This window comes from Perissodus microlepis, chromosome 7 (genome assembly GCF_051167445.1).
Source record: "Perissodus microlepis isolate ML-2025 ecotype Zambia chromosome 7, ASM5116744v1, whole genome shotgun sequence".
In the NCBI taxonomy this organism is placed as follows: Eukaryota; Metazoa; Chordata; class Actinopteri; order Cichliformes; family Cichlidae; genus Perissodus; species Perissodus microlepis.
This window is the reverse complement of record NC_140467.1, coordinates 49,254,225-49,279,260: the sequence shown is the minus strand read 5'-3', so window position 1 is coordinate 49,279,260 and position 25,036 is coordinate 49,254,225. Positions and strand designations below refer to the sequence as shown.

General features: G+C 42.5%; 1 protein-coding gene across 2 annotated transcripts in view; it reads right to left on the bottom strand.

Moving 5' to 3' along the window:
- The window catches only part of fibcd1b (fibrinogen C domain containing 1b), a 133,687-nt gene that overhangs the window by 83,270 nt on the left and 25,381 nt on the right, over positions 1-25,036 (bottom strand). The window contains exons 2-3 of one of the 2 annotated variants that reach the window (XM_084935633.1): positions 22,172-22,255; positions 8,626-9,105 (exon numbers count right to left, since the gene is read on the bottom strand). In XM_084935633.1, the coding sequence (XP_084791759.1) occupies positions 8,626-9,105; positions 22,172-22,255 (564 nt within the window). The remainder of the gene's footprint in view (positions 1-8,625; positions 9,106-22,171; positions 22,256-25,036) is intronic. The other variant, XM_084935634.1, reaches the window with a different exon arrangement.

Below are 25,036 nucleotides of genomic sequence, written 5' to 3'. Positions count from 1 at the left end.
TAATGATGTGAAGCATACCCTATCATCTGTCAAACATGGTGTGAAGGCAATCTTACAGCATGCAAATGTATGGTTGCCAATTGAACCTGTGACTAGAATATATTTATGATGAAACTGCTTCTAGAAATAGCAGGATACAGTCAAAGGTGTACTGGGCAATGCTCAGTCAAATGCTGCAAAACTGATCAGGCAGTGCTTCACAATGCAAATGGTTAATGACCCAAAGCATATTGCAAAAGCAACCCCAAGAGTTTCTCAAGGCAAAGAAATGAGATATTCTTCAGTAAGCAAGCCAGTCACCTGATCCTAAACCAATGGCTCGTGCTTTTCAGTTCAGTTCAAAGAGACCTACAAACACACAGCAATGGAAAGTGGCTGCAGTTCATCTCAACAGAGGAAACAGAGCATTTGGTGATTCAATTCAATTCAATTCAATTTTATTTATATAGCGCCGAATCACAACAAAAGTCGCCTCAAAGGCGTGATGTCAGTGGGTTCATGCAAAGCAATTCTTTACTTTTGTAAAGGAGGGCTAGTTACTTTAGAGCCTCTAAAATGAGGGATTACATATAAAAATGTCAGTAACATGTAAAAGTTTAATGGAATACTTTTGTTAAACCCCTTGAGTTAAAGCTGTAAGTCTGCACTTCAAGCACATCTTGATTGTTTGACGACAAACCCATTGTGTGGTGTGGACAAGAGATATTTTATTTTGTATTCTTATGGTGACGATTTATAATCAGAACTATCATTGGTCAATCATTCATCATTGTCGAACCAGTTGACAGAATAATCTCTGAATTATATCTATGGTAATCTGAGCAAAATATTAATGTATGCATATTATCATCACTTTAATTAGTCTATTGTTGTTCTCTATCATTCTTTCTATCTGCTTAAGCTGTTGCAAATGGTATCCATATCATTGTATTCACACCTCTCGAAGCTGTGGGTCCAGTAGGGCCTTCTACATTCACCTACACACATATTCAGGCCCACACCAACATGCACATAGAGAGTCATGGAAAGTACGCACGTTCACTCCCGCACGTACTAAGAACAGGGAGGTCGTCTCAGGACAATCTCTCGGTTGGACACACAGTCTCACAAAATTGCACAACATATCACAAACTTGTTTGTTTCGAAAGTAGTATCGGATGTCTATATAAGGAGAACTTTGGAACTGTTATCATTTCCAGTAAGATCTAGCTGTGATGTCATCAGGGTAATATAAGGATGGGGAGCGGTCTGCTCGAAGAAGATTGAAAGATTGTAGGGTTGCTGTTGCAAGTTTCTTCACACACTGTACTGTGTGTTTTAATAAAATAATTTGTGTTGACCCACTATGGACTTCCAGTCGTATGTCTCTTCCTCAAAAAATCGAACCACGACAGTCTTGGTGCCGAAAACCCGGTTTGAGGAGGGAAAAATGGAGTTTGGCTGAGGTATAGTGGTGTCAAACAGACGGACAGTCAGGAGGTCGACTGAGTGATGGGCCCCGAAATAGGAGGTAAGCACCACCTGTTGATTCAAGAAATATCCAAAGGTGCTAAATTGGAAATTAAGCTAAATTAAATGTTCACTCAGTAGAGCTTCTGGTCTGTGTCCGTGGTGATTTTGGGGTAATTAGTGATAAAAGTTTGGGGAATATTGGACTGACTAAATTTATTGCTGTTTATTTTGGGGGTGAATTTTGAGTTAAGAGGTTATGTGTTTAAGTCAATACGGTGTGTGTTTAAAGTGATGAGGGTTGACTGGGGAGGCCAGCCAGCCAACCAGTAGTTTAGGGTATTCGGTCTGATTGATCAGCAGAACGCGGTTCGGGACCGGTTCAGAAAAAAATCGTTTTTAAAAATGAGAAAGGTAGGGACATTATCAAAGATTTGAGTTACCCTGTAAATGTTGTTTTTGTGCACATTTAACATTGTTACTGGTGTTGTCTTTAAAAGTTAATTGTGTTTGTTTGTACGTACCAAAAACAGGATTGTCTGTGGTCTTAATGCTAAGCCTTGACTGACACATCAATTAGGATCATGAAGTAATTACCTCTCATTAGGCAGCCTTTGCACAGTCTTACAAAATCAGTTACACCACAGCACTCAACACATGGAGCCTTGTTTCATGAGTCAAGGTTAAAGTCAAATTGTTAGTAAGTGTTCCCATTTAGAGCTTAACACAATTCAGACGATAATGTGCAGTGCACTCGCACTCAAAATCAGCATCTTTGCTTCTCACCATCGATAAAATCCACTCTCATCTGATGCTTTGTTTCTTAAAACTGCAAACTTAACTGCTGACCTGCTGAAACGCTTGTGGGAAAACACAATAAAGAGTCCGTTCTCATCCCTGGGGTGCCGAGTCACAGAACAGAGAGGCACAGCAAGGCTAGAAAGGGCAATTATAAAATGTCATTTAGTCACCATCTGCATAATATGACATCTTCACTTCACAAAGTCACCCTCTTCTCCTTTTGCAAATTGGAAATAATTTAAACTCTCAGCCATATCTGTCTATTCCTAACCTCAGATATAATTTCAAACAGGTCTAAAATGCAAAAGGAAAACATTAAGATTTTGTTTTGCGCTCAAGCGGCGTAATCAGTGACAGTTCATTTGCAGACAACCGGGGTAGTATACAAATGGTTCCACAAAGTATTTCCAATGAAAAAGGAAACACCTGTAACTTACTGTAACACATCTAAGGCGCATAATCATTGTCAGGTGTAATTTATGTTGATACCTTGTCTGTGCATTGTCTGTCATTCACAATCTACCATTTACTATACTATAGTATGGCAAATAAGTGTGTTAGCATATGATGTGTGCAAATGTTCAATTAAGAGTTTATGCGTAAGTAAATTAATTTAATATTGCATATAATATTGTACATGTGTACTTACTACATATCTTTAGTTAACAGGGCTGTGAGTTTACGGTGTGAAAAAGTACTTGTCCCCTTTCCTGATTGTTTTTTTTTTTTTTTGCATCTTTGTCACACTTACATATTTCAGATCTTTAAACTACTTTCAATATTAGACAAAGATAACCCATGTAAACACAAAATGCAGTTTTAAAATAATCATTTTATGTTTTAAGGGGAAAAAAGTTACATATACTTTTCACAGATATGCCAACATCTTATGTGAAAGCAATTCAGCAGTGCTTAAATTAATCATCAACAAGGGCTTGACTTAATTTGCTGTATTAAAGTGTTTCATAAATGTTAGGCCAACCTCTTCCTATCCTGAATCCATTTAATTAAACAGTCAGCGATTCTAGATATATGAGGCCTCTGAAGCAAAGAAACGATGAATAAAAGATTACCCTGATGATTGAGAGAGCCTTCATACATAAACAGGATGTTTTCATATCAAATATGAGTAATATCTGATAAGGATTTTGATTTTTTCTATATGTAGCTTGCTGTCGGGGTGGAGTGCAAAGAGCCCAGCTATGCCATTAAATCACTGTTAATGAAATAAAGACGTGCAATGGCTCTTCAACATTTCTCTGCTATACTTGTCCTTGCGAAATAGGCCCACACATGCATAAATAAGTACTGCATTTCATTTCTGTCTCAGAGTTGTTTTCCACAGTCCTAGAAATACATGATGTCTTGTGTTTTGTTACAAAATATTATATTTAACAAAAACAGTCATCAGTTCTAATTTTAATCCACTGAATTAAATGATCCCATTCATGTTAGAGGCAAATGACCTATTGTTACTGACTGTATTTTGGATATTTTTAAAAGCTTAATATGGTATATTAACAAATTTCCCACGTGTGGGACTAATAAAGGTTATCTTAGCATTTGTATTGTTTCAATTATTTCTTAAAACATACATTTTCCTTATTCCTTTTAAACTGTTAATTGCAATTGATTTTTTTTTATGAAGTCATCAATACCTACTGTTAATAGAGCATAGTCACACAGGCCAAGAAACTGGTTGGTAACTGTAATCTATTATAGGCAAAAAAAAATTAATATAACCCCAGTCACACAGGCTTAGAGACCAGTCAGCGACCCCCTGGAAACCAACTTTTGCTAGGAAAATGTGTATTCCCCAACCGGTTAACAAGTGGTGGGAACCAGTTGCTTGCTGTAGTGCTGTAGCTCAGTGAAACTGGACGCAAAGATGCATATGCACACCTACTTGCTAAGCAGTTGTGAAACTATAAAGAGTGTGATGCAGGAAATGAAGGCCATTTCGCCATCAGAGTAAAAGTTGCTCCTTTATGAAATGTGTTGGCTTCAGGAGGAAAAGAAAAACTTTTAGTATGAAAGAAAACAGTTTGTATTTCCAGTTTAAGTTATGTTTTTTTTTTTTTTTCAAATTTCACTACAGCTCAGTTGTTAGTTAACACATGTTTACGAGAAGTTAAGTGTCATCTATGCAATTTGTGAGAGACCAAATCACAAGGAGGATTTTAGTGTGGCGCCTTCTTTGTAGCTGATTTGATCCAACGACAGCTGGCAGCCTTCCGCAATCAATAACCAACCAATTCCTAGTCTTAGTTTTACTGATTGTGACTGAGGCTTTAGGTTTTCAAGCTCTTTAAATCTTATTTCTGGCAGAAAATATTAAACTCCTCAGCTATTTACAGTACTTGCATCAACTTTAATGAACATCTTGAGCAATACGGTTTTCTACACTAGCAGTAGTTTGGCCCGAGATCCTTATCAGAGATAGTGAGTTTTGCTTGTCAACAACATTAAAATTCCACAGGCACATAATTCAGTTTAAACTGTGACCTGTGGTTCAAGGATATCAGCAAGTCATATTCTTCCTTGTTGCTTTTTCCTCATTGAGTTTTTGCAGTCATATATTGTGCCAAACATTATATTTAGGCTCATTTTGTGGGCGCTGGAGTTCTGTTAATGGGCCATAGCCTTCAGTTTTTACAGTTACTTTGTACATCATAGCTTATGCACAGGGCTGCCACTGCTGGTCAGATCTAAAAATAAAATACATTAAAAATGTTTAATGTAATTCATACCGCTGCTGACAGGTTCTAACTTAATACAAAAAAAAGATTAATGGAGACAACCCCTGACAGTAAGAACACTTCATAGGAAATAAAGATCTACACTGCAGTAGTGTGAGGGTGTTGGACTGGAGTGCTTTGGGACTTGGGTAATTTACAATAACCAGAAGTGTAATCTTCAGTTAAAGCTTACAACTATGTTATATAAATGACAGAAGGCAAAATCAGTGAGTTGGCGCTTGAGAAAAGGGTGCAAGAATATTAAGCGCTATAGTTATATTTTTTAGTACGTAAAGCTTAAACCTACAGATAAGTAATTTGGTGTGACACCTTTATGTGTATGTGTAATAAAGACCTAAATAGAAATGTAACCTTTCTGACAGTATTCATTCTGGCTTGTTATAACATCATAGCATTGAGGCTGGTGAGGCAACACCAATGAAAGTAGTAAATCACATGTGTCTGAATGAAGCTATAGCTAGAAGTTATAGGCATCACCTCACTGCATATGTGAATTTCAGCAATGAAGCAAACTGGAGTCCACCAGGGTTCTGTTCATGGCCCTTAAATATTTACGAAATTAATACTCACTGCCGTACTCTGAACAAGTAAGCAACTGGTTGTCAAAGAAAAATCACCTCTCAGATACTAATGGACGACCAGTTTAGATACTAATTTATGATAGTCTTCTCTTCCTCCAGCTAACGGACAACTTCACATAGCACCACTGTGGGCAGTGAGGCACACAGCCCCTCCCCTCACTAGCAGCTGAAGTAGCTGAGGCTCATAACACTGAGTTACTCTTCATGAGGAATTCTGAGAGGTCAGTAGAGCTCCCATTTCAACAACACTGAAGTATTAAATAGTTATCATTAACATTAACCTGGCTGCCGGACAAGTTAATTTTACTCATTTCACCATTCGCAATTGCCTGACAGTAACATTAGCTGTCTTTTATCATTAAGGTAGCTGCCAAAGGCTACAGCTCAGTAATAAAACAATAATGTTAACATTGGAGCCTTGGCAGCTAACATTATCATTCCTGCCTGTCTGTAGCATTAATAGAGAGTGTTAATTTAACAGGATACCATGATTATTTGTGCCTAAAAACAACAGAAACAGTGGCATTCTATCCTAACAACTGTATTTGATCAGCAACAAAAATATGATGCTAAATGGGAATGGGTACTGAAATGTGATATTAAACAGGCTCCAGGGCAAAACGATTTAAGTATCAGTAAGCTCCAATGTTGTCTGTATTATTTTCAATACTGGAAAAAATTAAGAAAATAGATTTACTATTGGTACATAAAAGTTATCTTTCACATTTTATCTGACCTCCTCTGTTACTGATTAAGCCATTAATCCAAGGCATTTCCCCTGTTCCCTATCCCGAGGACAGTTGTCTCTTTATCTCTCTCAGAGCCTGCATGTGAGGGGCGAGGGGAGCTCTGTCTCGCACATACCACACAGATCCTGGTCTTTGTGCAGATGGAGGAGAGAATGAAATGCTCAAAAGTGTGGTTGCACTTTGCTAGAGTCGATGCCGACAGTGTTGTCACAAATGCAACAGGTCTTTTGCTTGTAAAGGTGGGAACATGAGAAATCTGTCAAAACATTCAGCAAAAGTGTTCAGAGGCAGAACTGCAGAGTTTTGGACTGCCTACCTTGTAGTTCATCTGCTCTTGCTCCAGGTGTGTTATGCTAGCAGCCTGTTATGCACGCACATCTAAATAATCAGTTATCTAAAATGTGAACATGGGCTAATGAACAAAGTGTTATGGATATGTGCATTCATTATCAGGTCGTCAAAACGTCATTGCTCACAATTCTAAATCTTAAATTCCCAATTAGAGTTTTTAGATTAGAGTAACACTGCAGCACAGTAAACGCTGTCAAATTTAGCTACGTTTTTCAAATTAAGGAAAGAAAATTGAACTAACGAGAAGCACCGCCTGCGTTCTGCTGGTGCTGAAACCTGACCATGAGCTGGATGTATTGCCTCATTGCCATATCCCTATATTTCACGAGCCTTTCCCATCACAGTGATTTATTTGGATGCAAATACGGGGGCTTTGGCGTACCTTTCTATTTGAGGCTGCAAGCACTTACTGTGAAAAATGAAATTCAGTTTTTCAATGATCGAAAAAGATTGGTCCTAAACCCGCTGCAATCACATTTCCCTGTACATCCGGTGATGTGGAAGGGCCTCTCCCTATGTAGCTGGGTGAAACTGTTCTTCAGGGGGCTTGCAGTGCACACAGAGCCATTACTAACACTGGCACAGTCAGCTCTGTGTCATCGTATAAATCAGACGTCTTGGCCACAGGTGGCCCATAGATCACATAGTCACACCACAGTGTCAGGCAGAAACAGCGGATGTGCGCACCACATGCCTTGCTTCCAAAGAGGAAATCAATCACTTGGAGTGTCTAAGCTGCTAGTACCACCTCCACTTAGCCTCAGTACCCACTGCACGATGCCACCCACACCAGAAATTAACAGGAGCAAAGGCAATGGACCGTTTTCCGTTCTCTTTGTGTGCTCAATCAGCACCCATGTTTTCTTAGCCAACAGGTCCAGAGCAGACTCATCTAGGGAGTTTCTGGGTGATTTTTATACAATGTTGATCTGTGAGCTTTAAAGGTCTGGCTTAACAAAAAAAGAAAAAGAAAAGAAAGAAAAAAAAGAAAAAGAAAGGGGGCTGGCAGAAGCAGAATTAATTCAGTAGTTTGAGCTATATGGCTGGCAGCTATGAAATCTATTTACTGCAGAGTAGAGAGACGAGCCTGATGGGCCAAAATTAAAAGACCATGTAGTGTGAAGATTCTCCACGCACATTTGGGAAATGTATCATCAATAAATCAATGTGGACAGTCGAAACTAAAAGGTGTCTAATTATGTTTACATCCAATGCTCAGTCTGACTTACACATTGGGAAACATTATGTTGTTTTACTGCATTAATGTGCAAATGTGTTTGCTGTTTCTTGAACCATGATGGGCATTTTCTTCCCGCCGTGACCTTGTCTTCAAACACTACAGTGAGTGAGTTGTACCCAGTGGAACATGAGCCCTATTTGCACTTCAAATTAGCTGTTATTTGGCTTTAACAGTCTAAAAAGAAATTGACACAGTCTACTTGGCATTTGATTAGTCAGTGATGGTGTTTGGATTCTCTAGTCGGGAAAAGGAAGTAACTAAATAACACCAGAAAGTCCAATGCTGTCACACGCTCCTGAAGGTGGTGTCACAATCGATACATATTGATAGGTGTGTCACAATCCAGTCCTTGAACACCTCAGTACAGTACTTAAAGTCAGGACTTGGTTTATGAGCATTGATTTAAATACAGTTCACAAATTGGTTCATTGATTAAGAAAACAACAACAACCAAACAAACAATCAAATCAAAACTGATAGTTTTCCCACAAACTGTGTGAATTTCCCTTTCTTCTTAAGAAATAAAACCCTTTCTACTCTTCTATGTGCCAAAATAAGTACAAAAAAATTGAAGATGCTTACTACTCTGGATGGTTTCATATATTTATACTTCAACTAAAAGCTGTGATGAAAGAGATATTGATCTTTACATCACACTGAAGTATAAGGAATGTTTCTCTGCTTATGCGTCTCACCTGTATGAGGCGTCCCTGTTCCGTTTGCAGTGTGTTAAGGTCTTGCCCGAGGCTGCTCTGCCCCCTGCGTAGAGATTCATAGTCCATTTTCAGTTGGCCTGCGTGGGCTGACAGCTTGGCCACCTCCTCAGCCAGACTGACAAGCAGAGCCCGATCCTGTCCTTTCACAGACTTCAAGTCGGAGTCGTGGTCGGTCAGTGAGTGGAGCAATGAGGTCTGCACACCCTCCAGTCGCATAAAGTTACTGTTGTAATCCGGACAGTTGGGATCAATGAAGATGTTAATTCGAGAGCCATCGCCTCTCTCAACAGTGACCAGGGCATTGGCTTCATCCTGGTTGGTAGAAATGTGGGGTAGGCCATCAGACATGGGTGGAGCCTGATAGTGATTCATGAAAAGGATGGTGCCAGTTACAGTGACGGCCAGCAATACAGCCACGAAGAGAAGGATAGTGCAGAGCAGGTAGCTGCAGCTCATCCTCTGTAAGTCAGAAAGAAGAGAGGGAGAAAGGTAGGCAGAGAAAAGGTATGTTTTAGAAAAGTAAATGCAATTACACCAAAAATGACATAAAAAAAAGCTGAGTTATTCAAAAGAAATGACTTTCTTCAATCACCGGGGCCATAGTTTTAAGTAATGTAACCATATTTCCGTGATAAAGTGTAGTTTTGAATTATTTATGCAGCAAAAAAAAAGATCCCATCAACTGTCGGCCTTATTAAAACTCAAAGAGACAATTTCTGTCCAAAGACCCTGCTTATCATTGGAGTGGTGATGCAGTGTGGGGGAGGATACTAGCCTCATACATGTCTGGAAACCACTCAGGGACCTGAGAGCTCCTTCTTTTCAGTTCTAACATGGAGAAGAAAACAAGAAAACATGAAGAAATGGGAGCTACTGAGAAAGAGTAAAGCAAAGACGATGTGGACGGCCAGTCGGATGCAAATAAATGAGCAGAAACCACTTAGAGAAAAAAATGGAGGAACTGTACCGGTAACATAGTCTTCAATAATTGGGCTATAAAATGTTTTTTTTATGATGGCCCTTTAGAATCCAGGCCCATTTTCCACTTAGGTTAAGCAATGGATAGGAGAAAGCACTATGGCCCGCCTATATGAATGATTAATAATTCCTAGCTCCCCAATATCTTTCTAACAAATGAATCACCAGTTGATGTCTAAGTGATTTTTGTTTTTTATTTTCTATAATCTGTATTTTTTTTGTTCTCAATGACTGTATGTGGGCTTTGGTTTATGTTAGCATGTGAAAGTGAGAGTGAGCACATTAATATGTAAATTGGCTGTACAAAGCACCGCGAAGCACACTAATAGACAGCTAATGGCCTGCTTTACGAGAGAGGTTTACAGTTCTTTTAATGTGAGGAAAATCAATTGTGTTGTGCAGGAAGTACTCCTATCAACTTTGTTTACCCACAGTCTTTGGATAGAAGACATAAAACGTTGTTACTGCCTGGATATGTGCAGGTGTACATGGGATGCCAATTTTGTAAACCTGAAGCACACAAGACACACAACCAATATGACTACTTCAACCGCACTTGGCATATTTTATCATTTTCTTTTTAATTCCTGTCTCCAGTAGAATCTGTTGATTACATTTAGTGAAATTTCATGAATCATTGCTTACTAAAGCACCTTAATGTGGCTTTTGTTTTTGAAATACCATTCACATGTGTGTGATCACTATCGCTGCAAAAACTCTCCTGTGTTAATTTTTTTTTAAAATGGGTTGCTGTACAGATGTAATGATAAACAATGTCGTTAAAACTACTGACAGCTAAAGTGTCAGGGGGTACCAGGCCTCCAAACTTTCTAATACCCAATTTGATTTAGCATCAGTGGGATGGGATGCTTCAGAACATGCTATAAAGCATCATCCTACAACCCACAGGATCCAAGGGATGCCCATGCCCTGACAGGTAAAAATGATGAGGATCTCAACATTAGTAGGTTAAGGGTGTTAACTGGTGTACAGGTATGGTAAAAAGAAAGTACACCCTCTTTCAATAGTAAGGTTTTACACATTGGGACAAAATAAAAAAGTCCATAGCAGATTTTGAAATGGGAAAAAAGATGCTCTCAGATGAACAACATGTGACATATTTCACTATGACATTATTTATTTAACCAAAAATAAGCCAAAATGCAGGAACTGAAAAAAACAAAAACACCTTTACTGCTTTAAGAGGGTAAGAAGCAATCAGGTGCTGCTAATCAAATACACTTGATTAACTGATCATCAAAAAGTGTGAGCACCTGAGTAAAAGCAGCAGTTTTGTGGGTCTGAAGCATTCAGGTGTTCCCTTTCAGTCGATTCACTCGGTACAACACATAAGTATGGGATATCACGCCCTCGCGTGTCCTGGCTGAAGAAACCTTTAATCACGCCTTTAAGGCAGATGACGTGTGATGACACGCGCACGGCCCCGCCTGCACATATAGCCGCTGTCATCACAGTCATCCCTCAGTTCTTACGCTCTTCACCTCGCTGAGAACACCTCTGCTGAGTTGGGCTAGCTAGCTGCTGCTAGTTAGCTCCGTTGTCTGCCGACTTGAACTTAGCTTAACTGCCCCTGTTGGTGTTAGCTTCCACCGCGCAGTTGGTGTGTAGGCTGCCCGCGGAGCACTAATTTCAAGTTTTCCCGTGCAGCGTTTTGCTTTGTGTTTTGGAATGGACTCCAAACCGAAGCGAGCAAAGCAGAAATCTTCTGTTCGCCCCTGTCCTCAGGGATGCGGTTTCTCTTTGCACGACAGCGACCAGCACGATGCCTGCCCTGTCTGCCTGAGGATCGTCCATGCTAGGAGAGCGTTGACGGAGCCCGAAGCCTGTGCGTTTTGTCGCCAGCTCTGGCGCTCGACCCTGGAAAGACAGGTGACGTTTGTGGAAAAAGTGCTGGGACGCTCAGCTGTCGCACGGCATGACCCTCTCCTTTCCGAGTCTGGAGCCCCGGCTTCGTCCGAGTCCGAAGACGAGGATTTTCCGGTCGATGTCCCCGCAATTAGCTGGGCTGACCACATGGAATATGTTGACGGGTTAGCCGATGACGAGCCAGAACCATGCAGGAGCGCTGACGGGCTTCAGCCTGGGTTGAAGCCCGCCAGCGCTCCCCAGGACGATGATGACGTGCTGGACATCGGCCTGGACATCCATGGTTTGTCGGAGGATGAGCAGGAGAGCTCATTGTCGGCCCAATGTACCGCTGCTGCTGCGCCGGTCGGCCACGATGACACATCTCTTTTCTCCCTGTTTCGCCGTGCTGCTGAGAAGCTGCAGGTGGACTGGCCCTCTCCTCCGCCAGCTCAGAAGCCGTCGCGGTTCGCGGGGTTTTTCCTCCCACCGGAGCCCGCAACGGCCAAAAACTGCCTTCCCATGTTCCCAGACTTTCTCTGCGAGCTAACAGCATCATGGGACAAACCTCTGTCTACCCGCGTCACTGTGCCCGGCTATGGACAGTACATGGAATTGGACGGCGCCGAGGGGGCTGGCTTAGCTAACCCACCCCCTATGGAGCCGTCTCTGGCTGCTTATCTGGCCCCGTCCCATAACCATGGTGTCGGCGTCCAAGCACTGCAGATTCTCTGCTTCGCAGCTGGAGAAGATTTATAGAGCTCAAGCCGGCACTGCTCGTGCCATGAGCTCTGTCACCATGCTCCAGACGTACCAGGCAATGTGCCTGGCGGAGCTCGGATCGCTGGTTCCTGATAACAGCCCGCTGGCACCTCTTCTTAACGAGGTCAGAGTCGCCACAGATTACATCCTCCGTGCGTCTCGCTGTGCAGCGCTCTCCCTGGGCAGAGGGATGGCTTCGACAGTAGTGGCGCAGAGGCACCTGTGGCTGACCCTCTCTGATGTCCCGGATAGGGACAGAGCTGTATATCTGGATGCACCAGTGTCTGCGGCTGGGTTATTCGGACATTCACTTGAAGCCATTCAGGCTAGATTCAATCTGAGGAAGAAGCAGACGGAAGCTCTGCGCGACATCATCCCCAGACGTCAGCCCAAGCCCAAGCCCGCAGCTAGCTCTCTAGTCGGTCTCTTGCCAGTCGCCCACTGCTGAAGTGGGTGTGCCGCCAGCAAGAGCACATCCTCCGGCCCGAGCTCCACGCCAGTCGGCCTGGAGCAAAGGCCCACCCTCGGGCCCCCGGCGGGACCCGACGCCCAGGAGGAAGAAGCCTCAGCCCTCCTAGCTGTGGTTTCGAGTGGAGAGGGGGTCCAGCAGCAGGGAGACGCTGTTTTTACCCCTCTGTTGCTGCACAAGAGGTGCCGCTTAAGTTCTGTTCAGGTTGTCAGCCCCAGAAGGCGCTGCACTTTCCTAACACTGTCTCCCAAGCACAAAACCCCTGCACACAAAATGCCTCAGGTAACTCCCTGTTCAGGTGTGTTAAATGTTCAGGTGACCACATCGAGTGTTCCCGCTGTTTTTCATTGTTGTGCCCCAGAAAAGGTGCCTCCAACAAAATGTATAAATGTACATGTTTCCATGTTACAATCAATAAAGAGTGTTGTTTATTCTCAAACAATCACAAATGCTCAGCCTGCAGGCAGAATGAGCCAGGTCAGGCAGGTGATGCAGTCCCCTGCAGACACACTGGGGGGCGACAACGCCCCGCCGACGGTGCTGCTCACTTCCCTCAGTGGCGCGCTTGCGCCCCCTCTCCGTGGGTGCTGCGAACCGTTGCCATGGGTTACCGGTTGCAGTTCCGGGTCAAGCCGCCCCGTTTCCAAAGAGTCGTAAACACGACTGTCAACACCGAGGCGGCCATGATACTCAGAGAGGAAATAAAGGCGCTATTGCAGAAAAGGGCACGAGTGGTCCCCGCTTCGGAGACAGACAAAGGTTGGTACAGCCGTTATTTTGTTGTTCCGAAAAAAGGGGGAGGGCTTCGTCCCATCCTCAACCTGCGAGTCTTGAACACGTACCTACGAACGTACAGGTTCAAGATGCTAACACTCAGACAGCTCTTGAATGCGGTCGGCCCGGGAGATTGGTTTGCAACAATCGATCTAACAGATGCTTATTTTCATGTGGCTATACACCCGAAACACAGGCAGTTTCTGAGGTTTGCATTCGAGGGCGTAGCCTACGAATACCTAGTGCTGCCGTTCGGGCTGTCGCTCGCTCCTCGCACCTTTACGAAATGTGCCGAGGCAGCGCTAGCGCCCCTCAGAGAGAGAGGAATCCGCATCTTAGCCTACCTAGACGACTGGGCTCTCGTAGCTTGCTCCAGAGAGCAGGTGGAGACACAGCTGTCGCTGGTTCTGTCACACATTCAGACACTGGGGTTCTCTGTGAACTTTCAAAAGAGCTCACTAATCCCGAGTCAGCAGATTACTTTTCTCGGTTTGGAAATATGCTCGCTTTCCAGCCGCACACGTTTGTCGGAGCACAGAGTGGCCGCGTTTCATCGCTGCCTTGCTCAGTTTCAGTTGGGACGCAGACTGCGTTTCCAGACGATATTAAGCTTGTTGGGCATGATGGCATCTATGATCGCCGTAGTGCCACTTGGACTGTTAAAAATGAGAGCGTTTCAACGCTGGACTCTCTCTCACCGTTTGTGTGCATCGCTTCACCTCCGGAGGAGGCTGACGGTAACCGCGTCTTGCATGCTAGCTCTCCGTCCTTGGAGGGAGCCCGGGCTGCTGCATCAGGGCTCTCGGATTGGGAGGGTGTTGTTTCGCAAGGTGGTGTCCACAGATGCTTCCCTAAGAGGGTGGGGAGCGCTGTGCGAGGGTGCATCAGTGAGAGGGATCTGGTCCGCAGACCAGCGCCAGCTGCACATCAACCACTTAGAGCTGTTAGCAGTGTTCTTAGCTCTAAAGCATTTTCATCCAGTCCTGGAGGGCCAGCATGTCTTAGTCAGGATGGACAATTCAACAGTAGTGTCTTACATAAACAGGCAGGGAGGAACACGCTCTCTTCCCCTGTTGAACCTGTCTCGCTCTCTGCTGTTATGGTGCAGTGTTCATTTTCTGTCTCTAAGAGCCACCCATGTCCCGGGCCACCTGAATCTGGGGCCGGACCTTCTCTCCAGGGGGGGTCCTCTGGTGAGAGAATGGAGGTTACACCCTTTAATAGTGGCTCAGATTTGGGACCTATTTGGCAAGGCGCAAATAGATCTTTTTGCTTCCAGGGTAAATACTCACTGCCCCCTGTTCTTCTCCATAATCGACCATGATGCACCCTTGGGCTTGGACGCGCTAGCGCACCAATGGCCAGACGTGCTCCTGTATGCATTTCCCCCAGTGGAAATGATATCTCCAGTTCTAGAGAGAGTGCATCGGCATTCCCTCTCTCTGATTCTAGTGGCCCCTTGGTGGCCCACAAGGTCGTGGTATGCAGAGATAATCAACCTGCTAGCAGCGAGTCCTTGGCAGCTTCCTCTCCACAGGGATCTCCTCTCTCAGGCGGGAGGAGAAGTGTTTCATCCGCGCCCAGATCTGTGGCGCCTTCATGCTTACCTGCTGAGAGGTTAAACTTGATTGCTAAGGGTTTGCCACCTAGTGTGATAGCGACAATTCAGAGCGCTAGGGCCTCATCTACTAGAGGCTTGTACGCTTACAAATGGTGAGCCTTCGAGCAATGGTGCCAGGACCGCCACACTCTCCCATTTCAGTGCTCTATTGTGGATGTTTTGACATTCCTGCAGGAGCTGCTGGATGAGGGCCTTTCATTTTTGACAATTAAGGTTTATTTGGCAGCTATATCTGCTTGTCATATTGGCTTTGACGGGGTGACACTAGGTGCGCATCCCCTCGCCATACGTTTTCTGAAAGGAGTTCGCTGGCTGAGGCCCGTGCTTAAGTCCAGTGTCCCTGCTTGGGACTTGTCTTTGGTGCTGGAGGCCCTTTGTAGCCCCCCGTTTGAACCCATTGAGTCTGTGGATATGAAATTTCTTTCATATAAGACTGCATTACTTCTCGCTTTGGCTTCGGCAAAGCGAGTGGGTGACCATCATGCGCTCTCTGTGCATCTCTCCTGCACACAGTTCTCTTCTGATGGCCACAAGGTCGTATTGCGTCCAAATGCTGCCTATTTTCCCAAGATCATGCCTGCATCTTCTAGCTCAATGGAGTTTGAGTTGCTGAGTTTTTGCTCCCCTCCTTTTGCATCTGAGGAGCAGAGGAGGATGCATTCTCTTTGTCCAGTGCGTGTGCTACGCACCTACATTGAGCGCACTCAGAATGTGCGTTTATGTGACCAGCTGTTTGTCTGCTTCGCTAATCCAAATAGAGGTAGAGCTCTGTCGAAACAGAGGCTGTCCCACTGGATTATAGAAGCTATCTCACTGGCATACGGCACCAGTGGTCTTGCTTTGCCCCACGGGGTGAGAGCTCATTCCACCAGGGGGATGGCAACCTCATGGGCTCTTTTTAAAGGGGTGCCTGTAGCTGATATTTGTGCGGCAGCTAGTTGGGCATCACCGCACACTTTTGTGCGGTTTTATCGGTTGGACGTTACAGCCCCTTCGGTGGCTCATGCTGTCCTTTCTGCTGGGTCTACCACTCACTAAGGATGTGGTGGTCCGATTCCAGTTCGGTGGCTGCTCTGTGGGGCGTGTATATATGTCCCATACTTATGTGTTGTACCGAGTGAATCGACTGAAAGGGAACGAATAGTTATGTCTATAACTTCTGTTCCCTGAAGGAGAGGAACGAGGTACAACACAAGGTGGCCCCACTGAGCAGTTTGGCTCGGTGAAGAGCGGCTATCGAACTGAGGGATGACTGTGATGACAGCGGCTATATGTGCAGGCGGGGCCATGCGCGTGTCATCACACGTCATCTGCCTTAAAGGTGTGATTAAAGGTTTCTTCAGCCAGGACACGCGAGGGCATGATATCCCATACTTATGTGTTGTACCTCGTTCCTCTCCTTCAGGGAACAGAAGTTATAGACATAACTATTCGTTTTAACACAAAGCCAAGGAAGAAAGACATTAGCAATGATCTTTAAGAAACAGTTGCTACTTCATTACGGTCTTATATCCTCCCCATTTGTTTGGGAAGGTAATGAGCCTATTTCCAAAGGACCACAAAAAACCAAAGCGCTACATCTCAGACTTTTTAAGCCTCAGTTAGCTCAATAAATTATAACGCTCATGACAATACAATTAGAAAAAAAAGGTTAAATTTTCAAAGCTGTTTCCTTTGGACACACAAGATGAAAGTGGAAATTTTTGGCTTTAATGCACACCAATATGTTTGGCAAAAACAAAACACAGCATGTCAGCATAAACACATCAAGCCAGCTGGGCTAGTTTTTTTAGCCACAGGACCTGAGCACTTTGCAGTCCCTGAGTTAAATGGTAAATGGACTGGTTCTTATATAGCGCTTTTCTACTCTATCCGAGCACTCAAAGCGCTTTATACAGCTACTTCATTCACCCAATCACACCCATTCACACAAGCACTTCTAAGCTTAAGTGCCTAACATTCATACACATTCATACTCCGATGGATGCATCGGAGAGCAACATGGGGTTAGTATCCCCATGGATATTTGGCATGCAGACTGGAGCAGCGAGTGGGATTGAACCACCGACCTTCTGGTTAGTGGCTGATCCTTCTGGTTAGTGACTGATCCGCTCTGCCACCTGAGCTACTTGTTGACCTTGAACTCACACATATTCTAGAGTCAAATGTGGGAGCTTCTGTGTGACAAATAAACTTGGGCAAAAGTGGGTTGTGCAACAGGACAATAATAATAATATTTCCAAGACACCAGCAAATCTACAGCGAAATGGCTGAAAAAGAACAGAACCAAGATTTCAAAGTCCAGACCTAAACTTGACTGAACTCCTATCCGGTCGTTAAGTCTGACATCACTAGCCGTGTCTGGGCCTAAACTCCACTGCAGGTCCATATATCAAACGATCACTATGGCATTACTGAGAGTTGAAAAACTGTCTAAAGTCTTTCATCTTTAATAAAATGATCAGCCTTCTGCTCTACCAGGTGTAACAATTGAGTTTAACATCCAGGCATCAATGAAAACGGAATTTATGACATTTAACGGAGTTAGAAGTTAGCAGGAAGTTAGCTCGCTAGCTTCTATCTAAATACAATATAGCATGTCAAGACTGCGGGGTTTTGGAAAAAAATTAAAACGTACAGCTCTGTTATCACTTCCAACATAAATGAAGACAGAAAACTAAACAGCAGTGACGTTTGTAGGGTTACTGAAGTTTGGCTAGCTGGTATATAATGATGTGCTATGTGACCGCTAGCGACACAGCTATGTTAGCATAATATAAACAAGCTAACTTTTTTCCCACTCGATAAAAGTTAACGTGAGTGTTCTCGGTGGTCAGGAACAAATGTAATCGCATGGCAGGATGCTGTAAAAGGACTAAACTTCAGCCAGGAGAACAATTGAGATAATCCATCCACAATACGAGGTTAGTCATTCATATACTGCTGCATGGGCTGGGCTGTAGTTACATCCTAAGGTTTTAAAAACTGAGCTTAAATAAATGATTAGTGGTAATAAAAGCCGAGGGAGGTCAACAGTGATCACTGACTGTTTTAGGAGCTTTTTGAGATTAAATAGAAGAAAATACAAAACATTAAACATGTTAACAACACAAAAGCCATATTAAACGCAGACTACTTTAGGCCCGGAAGTAGGATTCGTCACGTCATCACTTAACGACTGGATAGCAGGGCCCTAAGAGAGCTGTGCATAAATGAATGCCAACAAACCTCAATAAAGTCAGACAACATTGTAATGAATGGGCTCAAATTCCTCCACAATGATGTGACAGACTAAAGCCATCTAGTTACTGTTGCTAAAAGTTCTGAATCTTCTGGTGTACTAATTTTTCAAAATTACTTTTTTTTTAGTTAAATAAGTAATGAGACAGTATAATGTGTCTTCTGTTGTTATCTAATTTAAGAGCTGGTGATGACCAGATAATTTTTTTATTAACAACATGCTGCATACTGTACAACTAGACACTAGATACACTACATGCATTTATGCCACTTAATGTTCACTGCATATATGCACATGGACACATAGTTGCATGGAGACCTACATAATTTGACCATAATGCTTTTTTGGGAAAAAGAACATAAAAAAAACTGGAGCATTGCTTTATTTTTTCACCCATATACATCATCATAGAAATGAGCTCCAGGGGAATAATGCTGCACATAGCATTTTTTTTTTGTTTGCTTGCTCTAATTCAACATGTAGGCCTTATGACTATACTTAGAATTTACCGTAAAATCTTTCCTTACATATCAAAACTGTGTTTCTCTTTTTTTCCAGTTTGTATGAGGTGCGGCTCAGTGATTTTAACTCACTGGGCTTGGCTGTGTGTATGGATGTGTGTGCAGAGGGGTGTCTGTGTCATACATAATGTGTATAATGGCCTTGCTCTGCAGAATGACAGCAACGTAACATTAGAACGGTTTGCCTGAGTACTATCGCTAGCGGGCCAAGACATCAGTGAAAGCTATCACTGGCACTACACTAAATATTCATTGCTAGCACACTGATTATTAACGTAGAATGGAAAAGATATATGATAGTCATAGTTATGCTGACAGGCAGACCTCTATACATTAAAACATATTCAGAACACAGAGGAATAGATGTGTTTCATGCATGTTGAACCGTAACTAGACAATGATCAAATCTGTAATAATAATTTAGCCTTGAAAAATTAAGGCTAATGCATAATTGGCATTATATGCCAATTATATGCATAATTGGCATATAATATATAAATGTGGAGAGACTCCCAACTCGACCTAACTAGTTGCCAACTGGTTTCTATAAAAGAACGTGCCTATGTTACGTTGCCATTAAATTGCTGTCCTACAATAATCCTATTTTTTTTTAGGAATCCCTACTTTTTTGTTTACCAGTTCATTTATGGTAAATGAGCTGGTTCTTACATAGTGCTTTTCTACTCTGAGCACTCAGAGCACTTCATATAACATGTCTCATTCACACACATTTATATAAGAACTTTTTTCTACATCTAAGTGCTTGCTATCTAACATTCAACTCTGTGTCTTATTAAGTGTTATTAATCTAATTCAGTCTTATTGAGTCTGTCTTATTGCTGCTCTATTGCTGGTTTGATGAACCAAAGTTGCTTTGATCACTCATCTCATACCTGCCCTTCGTCTTCAAAGAAACATTTTCAAAGGGCAACAAAACCACAAATTCATTGCACATGGTTGCAGTAACTTTGGTGTTGCTGCAATCTCAAACCACCATTTTCCCTAACGTGACTGCAGAATCTTTTTTCATGTTTATGAATACAACAATGAATCAACAAAAGTGCAGTTCAGTGTTAAAGTTCTGTGTTTTGCTAATCTATCAATCCAGATTTCACCCTCCTGCCCACAGACACTGCATTGTTGGGAAGCATTTACTGAAATACTGCTGAAAACCTCTCAGTTCACTGATAGAGACACAGTCCTTGTAGAAGTGTGTTACTCAGCACCATCTTGAAATGCCCATAGACACTTATTTGAAAAGTTTTTTGAACCATTACTTATTTTAAAAATCAACAGGACATCAAAACTGCATGTTGTGAAGACAGGACACAACTCACTCAGTGTGTCACAGTCAACAGTGCTTTATTATAGTTCTTTTTGGATACACTGGCAGTTACCCACTGCTCCACCCCACCCCTGCAGCTGAGCCACAAACCACACTTCACCACACACGTATTCAATCAAATCAAATAAAAAAAAATGATTAAAAGGTTTGCTGACTTTTTTTTGTTAAGGTCTTTTTTCTCCTGGGAAGTTCTACTGCTTTGGGTGTCAATTTTTCCTACAACTTACAATGTCAATAAAAGACGAGGTCACTTAACAATAACATAATTATGTGTCATTATAGGATGTTTGCTCAAACAAGTACAGGATGAGGATTTATTTATTTTTCAACAGAAGAATAATCACAGGAAATGCACTCATTCTTCTGTTTACAGGTAATATTTTGGTCTGTAGAAACGCACTGGCTCAACAACAAGGTGGTTATTCGGTTAAGTTGATCTTATAATTTTATGATTTTATTTTTTTATTGTGCTGTGGCAAACAATGTTCCCAATAATAAACATGGCATAGGGATAAGACAACAGAAAAGAAATAGAAAACAGAGCAAGTGTAAAAAGAAATTAACTAACCAGGCATCTTTTCCACTTTAGAAACAAAGGTGGCTAATTTAACCTTTTTTTATGCATTATTAACCAACCAAAATGTTTCTGGAGCCAGAGATTTTCTTTTGCATTGTGTTTTGATGGTCAGTAAAAATGAAATGAAACAGCAACCTGCTTCATGCCCCATTGGAGTACGCAGTCTCCCACCTCAGGTTGAGATTTGTAGTGGCATAATGACAGTGAGAACAGGATGCAAGCAGCCTCTTAACAGTTAGGTTTTTTTTGTAAATGAGACTCTCGATCTCACAGCAGGAGACCACTCTGTAATTAGTGGCTGACTTTCGCGTCCTCTCCTTTCTGTACTCAAGCCACACCATGGGATTTGAGAGGAGAACTGGGGAATTCTGATAGATAGATCGGAAAGAAGAGGCAGAGAATCAGAGAGAATTCCTCTCTGTGGAAATGATGTCCTCCCACGCAGGAGAACTGGCAGACAGTTCTTGGACAAAAGGTTTTGCCTGCTCATTAGATAAGCAGGAAACTAGCAAAACTCTTCCAAGCATCCTCACTCTCTCGTCCTCTCTCCCTCTTCTCAAAACACAAACACGCACATGCTGACACAAATCGATGTATACACAGAAGACATTCACGTTGGAGCTGCCAAACTAATACACGCAGAAAGGTACAAAAATATTTTGAAGCTAAACTGGCATGCACGGACTGGTTTTAAAAGAAGTCATGTTCACCATTTCCACCCTCATTTCATTCACTGGCATTTTGAATCTGACTCATAACAGCATTCAGTGCAGTTTCTTCATTATAATCTGCCATACAATCAGGCTCCATTTCCCAGTGTAGCCATGACCTCCCCTCTCAGTTCAGAGTATCTGCAGGGTCTTATCCATCTTCCTCTTGTGCGTCTGGGTATTTGAGCTGAGGTTGTGCAATTGCTGCTTCTCAGTGGCAAAATATAATGTGTTACACACAACGATCCATTACTAAAGGAGTGAGAGAGTGGCTGGTGATTAAAAAAACAATTGTCGGTGAAACATAATCTCCTCCACAGGTGAGCAAGTAACTATTCAATGTCTGCCCCTGATTTGACTGAAAAGGAGATGGTGGATAGTAGTGTATACAGCAGTGCACGTAGTATAGAGGAAGAAATAAGGGGATTTAATTTGTGTCATTATAATATTATACATTATATCAGTTTGGATGCTTTTTATTTAGCCATTTCTATCCACTTCAGTGTTTGCTAGTCCCCATATCAACTTACATATTATTCTGCAGAAATCTAATTCAAACTCTAGCCAAAATAATTTGTTTGATTTGTGTAAATTCAACCAGTTAAAAAGACAAATTGCTCAAGTATACATGTGCGTACATGTTGTGATAACGGGGCCTTACCTTAGCTGGGGTCTCCCTGGCTGTTTCTGAATCTGACCAGCGATGTTTGAGTTGAGAGGAGCTGGGCACACATTCACAGAACGTCTGCATGGGACAAACAGATAGGGCCACCAGTGTTGGCGTTTGTTCAAGTCACATGTGCAATCAAGCATGCGTGCACATGCAAACAAACACACACATACATGCATAGACGCACAGGCTTAGGATATATACTCCTGAAAACAAGTAAAGGAATACTTTTTAATCAGGGTTTAGCAGGTAAATGTGTGCAGTGTGAAATTTGAACATGCTTCAGGATACAGTATGTGCCTAGTGCTGCTTATATGTGTGTTTGTCTAGCGGTTCTAGCTGCTACACAGATAAAAGCAGAGTAATTACGGAAGCGTGAGCTTTCTAACTGCTTCCAGAGACCACGTTATTCCATGACCTTAAACACTACTCCTCCCCCACTGGAATTGCTCAATTAGCTAGGGACAATAACCCCAACACAAAAGCACACATCCCCAATCCCAGCTGAGTACTTAAGAATGGATGCAGCAAACATTAGCAATTAATATATCAAAATGAGTTTTCTATCCAAGCCTGGTGTCACAAGATTTTCATTGGTGAATTTATATGACTAAGACTATATGTCTTTACACCTGTTATGAGCAGTATTGTAAGATTACTTTAAAGCTGTACTAATTTTCAGTAACCAGGGGGTGAAGTAAGTTGGGTTTGGTTAAGTTTTGCTTTGGTTTGGCAAAGAACCACCGACTCTTATATTCAGCAGACATGGCATGTCCACCCTCCCACACTCATTTTTTACCTCTGGTTTGGCCTTAGAACTATTTGTGTGCTAATTGTTAAGCTAACTTGATTTGTCTGACTGTTGTGATGCTCATAACTCATATTGTGGTTTTGCAGACACATGACTTCTAACGACATACCATTAACTTGCTCTGTTTTTGAACATGTGGCCAAGTGATTAAGGCCCCAGTCACAAAAACCTAGAGACCCATCTACAACCAACTAAAACCCACTGGTCATCAGGGAAAAATATGTATTCCCCTACCAGCTGGTGAGTGGTTGCTGGAGGTTGATGGCAGTTGCTGGGAAATCGACTGCTAAAAGCCCCAGTCACCTACATCTGCTGACAAGTCAATGACTCCCTGACAGTAGAGAAAGATGTGGCAAAAGCCTCTTTGGAATTGCTTTGGTTGGTCGGAGATTGGCACAGTCATCCAAAGTCCACAAAAAACCCCCAAAACAAACGTGGAAAAACACTGAGCAGCTACTTTTAAGGTTGTAGTGAAACTGTGAAAAGTGCGACACAAAATAGACACAGAGAACTTTTCCCATCAAAATAAAAGTCATGCCTTGTGAAAGATGTTGGCTACAATGCTGAGGCACAACTTTTATTCTGAAGAAAAATTTTCTATTTTGTCAGCTTGCGTCCCACTTTTTCAAGTAGCTTAGCTAGCAGTTTGCAAGTGATTGCAGATAAGTTTGCAACCAATTTCACCTAGTGTCAGTCAACAACCATATGGAAAAGAAATAGTAAAAACTTATAAAAGACTTGCATAAGATGTGGCCTACTCCATATAGTGAATCATATAAGGCTTTACTCGTGAAAGTGGCCACTTTCTCATTACTTTCATATATTGTTTTAGTAAGTATCCAAAACATACAAGTTTCATTTATATAATTTTTCAAGGGATCTTATATTTGTTTTCACTCTTGTATGTTTTTCATACAAGTTTCACACAAGACAGATACTAACTTTATAAGATTTATATATATCTTTTCCATATGGGCAACCTCGGGCAACCACTTGTCAACCAATGACTGAATAGTCAAAGGAGCTTGCAAAGAAAAGCGTCTGGACTTCTTTAAGTTACTTGAAGACGTTTCACCTCTCATCCGAGAAGCTTCTTCAGTTCTAAGGTCAAATGGTGGAGAGTCCCAGATATAAACCTAGTGGGAGTATCCCCCCACAGAGGGACAAAAGGACCCCCTGATGATCCTCTAATCGCCTGAGCCAAGGTGTGAAACTGGGTGTGGGTCCCAATCAGCCAGAGTTTCGGGTGTGTTCATTGTGAAACCTGGCCCCACCTTATCATGCGAATTCCTGAGGTCAGATGGCCCAGGATGTGAGTGGGCGTTAAGGCGTCTGGGAAGGGATCTCAAAACTGGATTATAGATGGCAGAGAGTTGGTGTCGTAAACCCCCGCCTCTGTTCAAAAGTGATCGCTCACAGTGGACATAGATGGCTTCTTTCACTCCTCTTTCAAACCATCTGTCTTCTCTGTCCAAAATGTGAACATTGGCATCCTCGAAAGAGTGTCCTTTATCCTTAAGATGCAGATGGACTGCTGAGTCTTGTCCTGTGGAGGTGGCTCTTCTGTGTTGTGCCATGCGCTTGTGACTGACTGAATACACATTTTACACTTGCAGCTGGTGGCAGCAAGACGCTCAATATGGCTAACTCTGGAGCAATGGGCTTATGACCTCAAATGAGAAATCTCTAAACATTAAGCTTTCTAAATGTGGAAATGGCTGCTTATGGGGGGCAAGTGTGGCAGCTATACAAAGCCACACAGTTACTGTGTGGGCCTTCTGAAAAAGCCACACTTAAAAGAGTCTTGAAATCCACTTAAAGTTGGGAGACTGCTGATAATTCTCTCAGATTCCTGCAGGTATGATGGATGCCTTGAGCTTTTTAATGTTAATATTTCAAATATAGTAGCTGTGAAAGTGCATGTTGTAAACAGCAGTTACATGTATGCAGTTGTGCAGCGTTGCTTGCCTTTGTGTATGTTTTGTCAGCTGCGACTTGCCGCGTATGCTACTCACACAGTCATTGTTATCTCGGCTAACCAATAG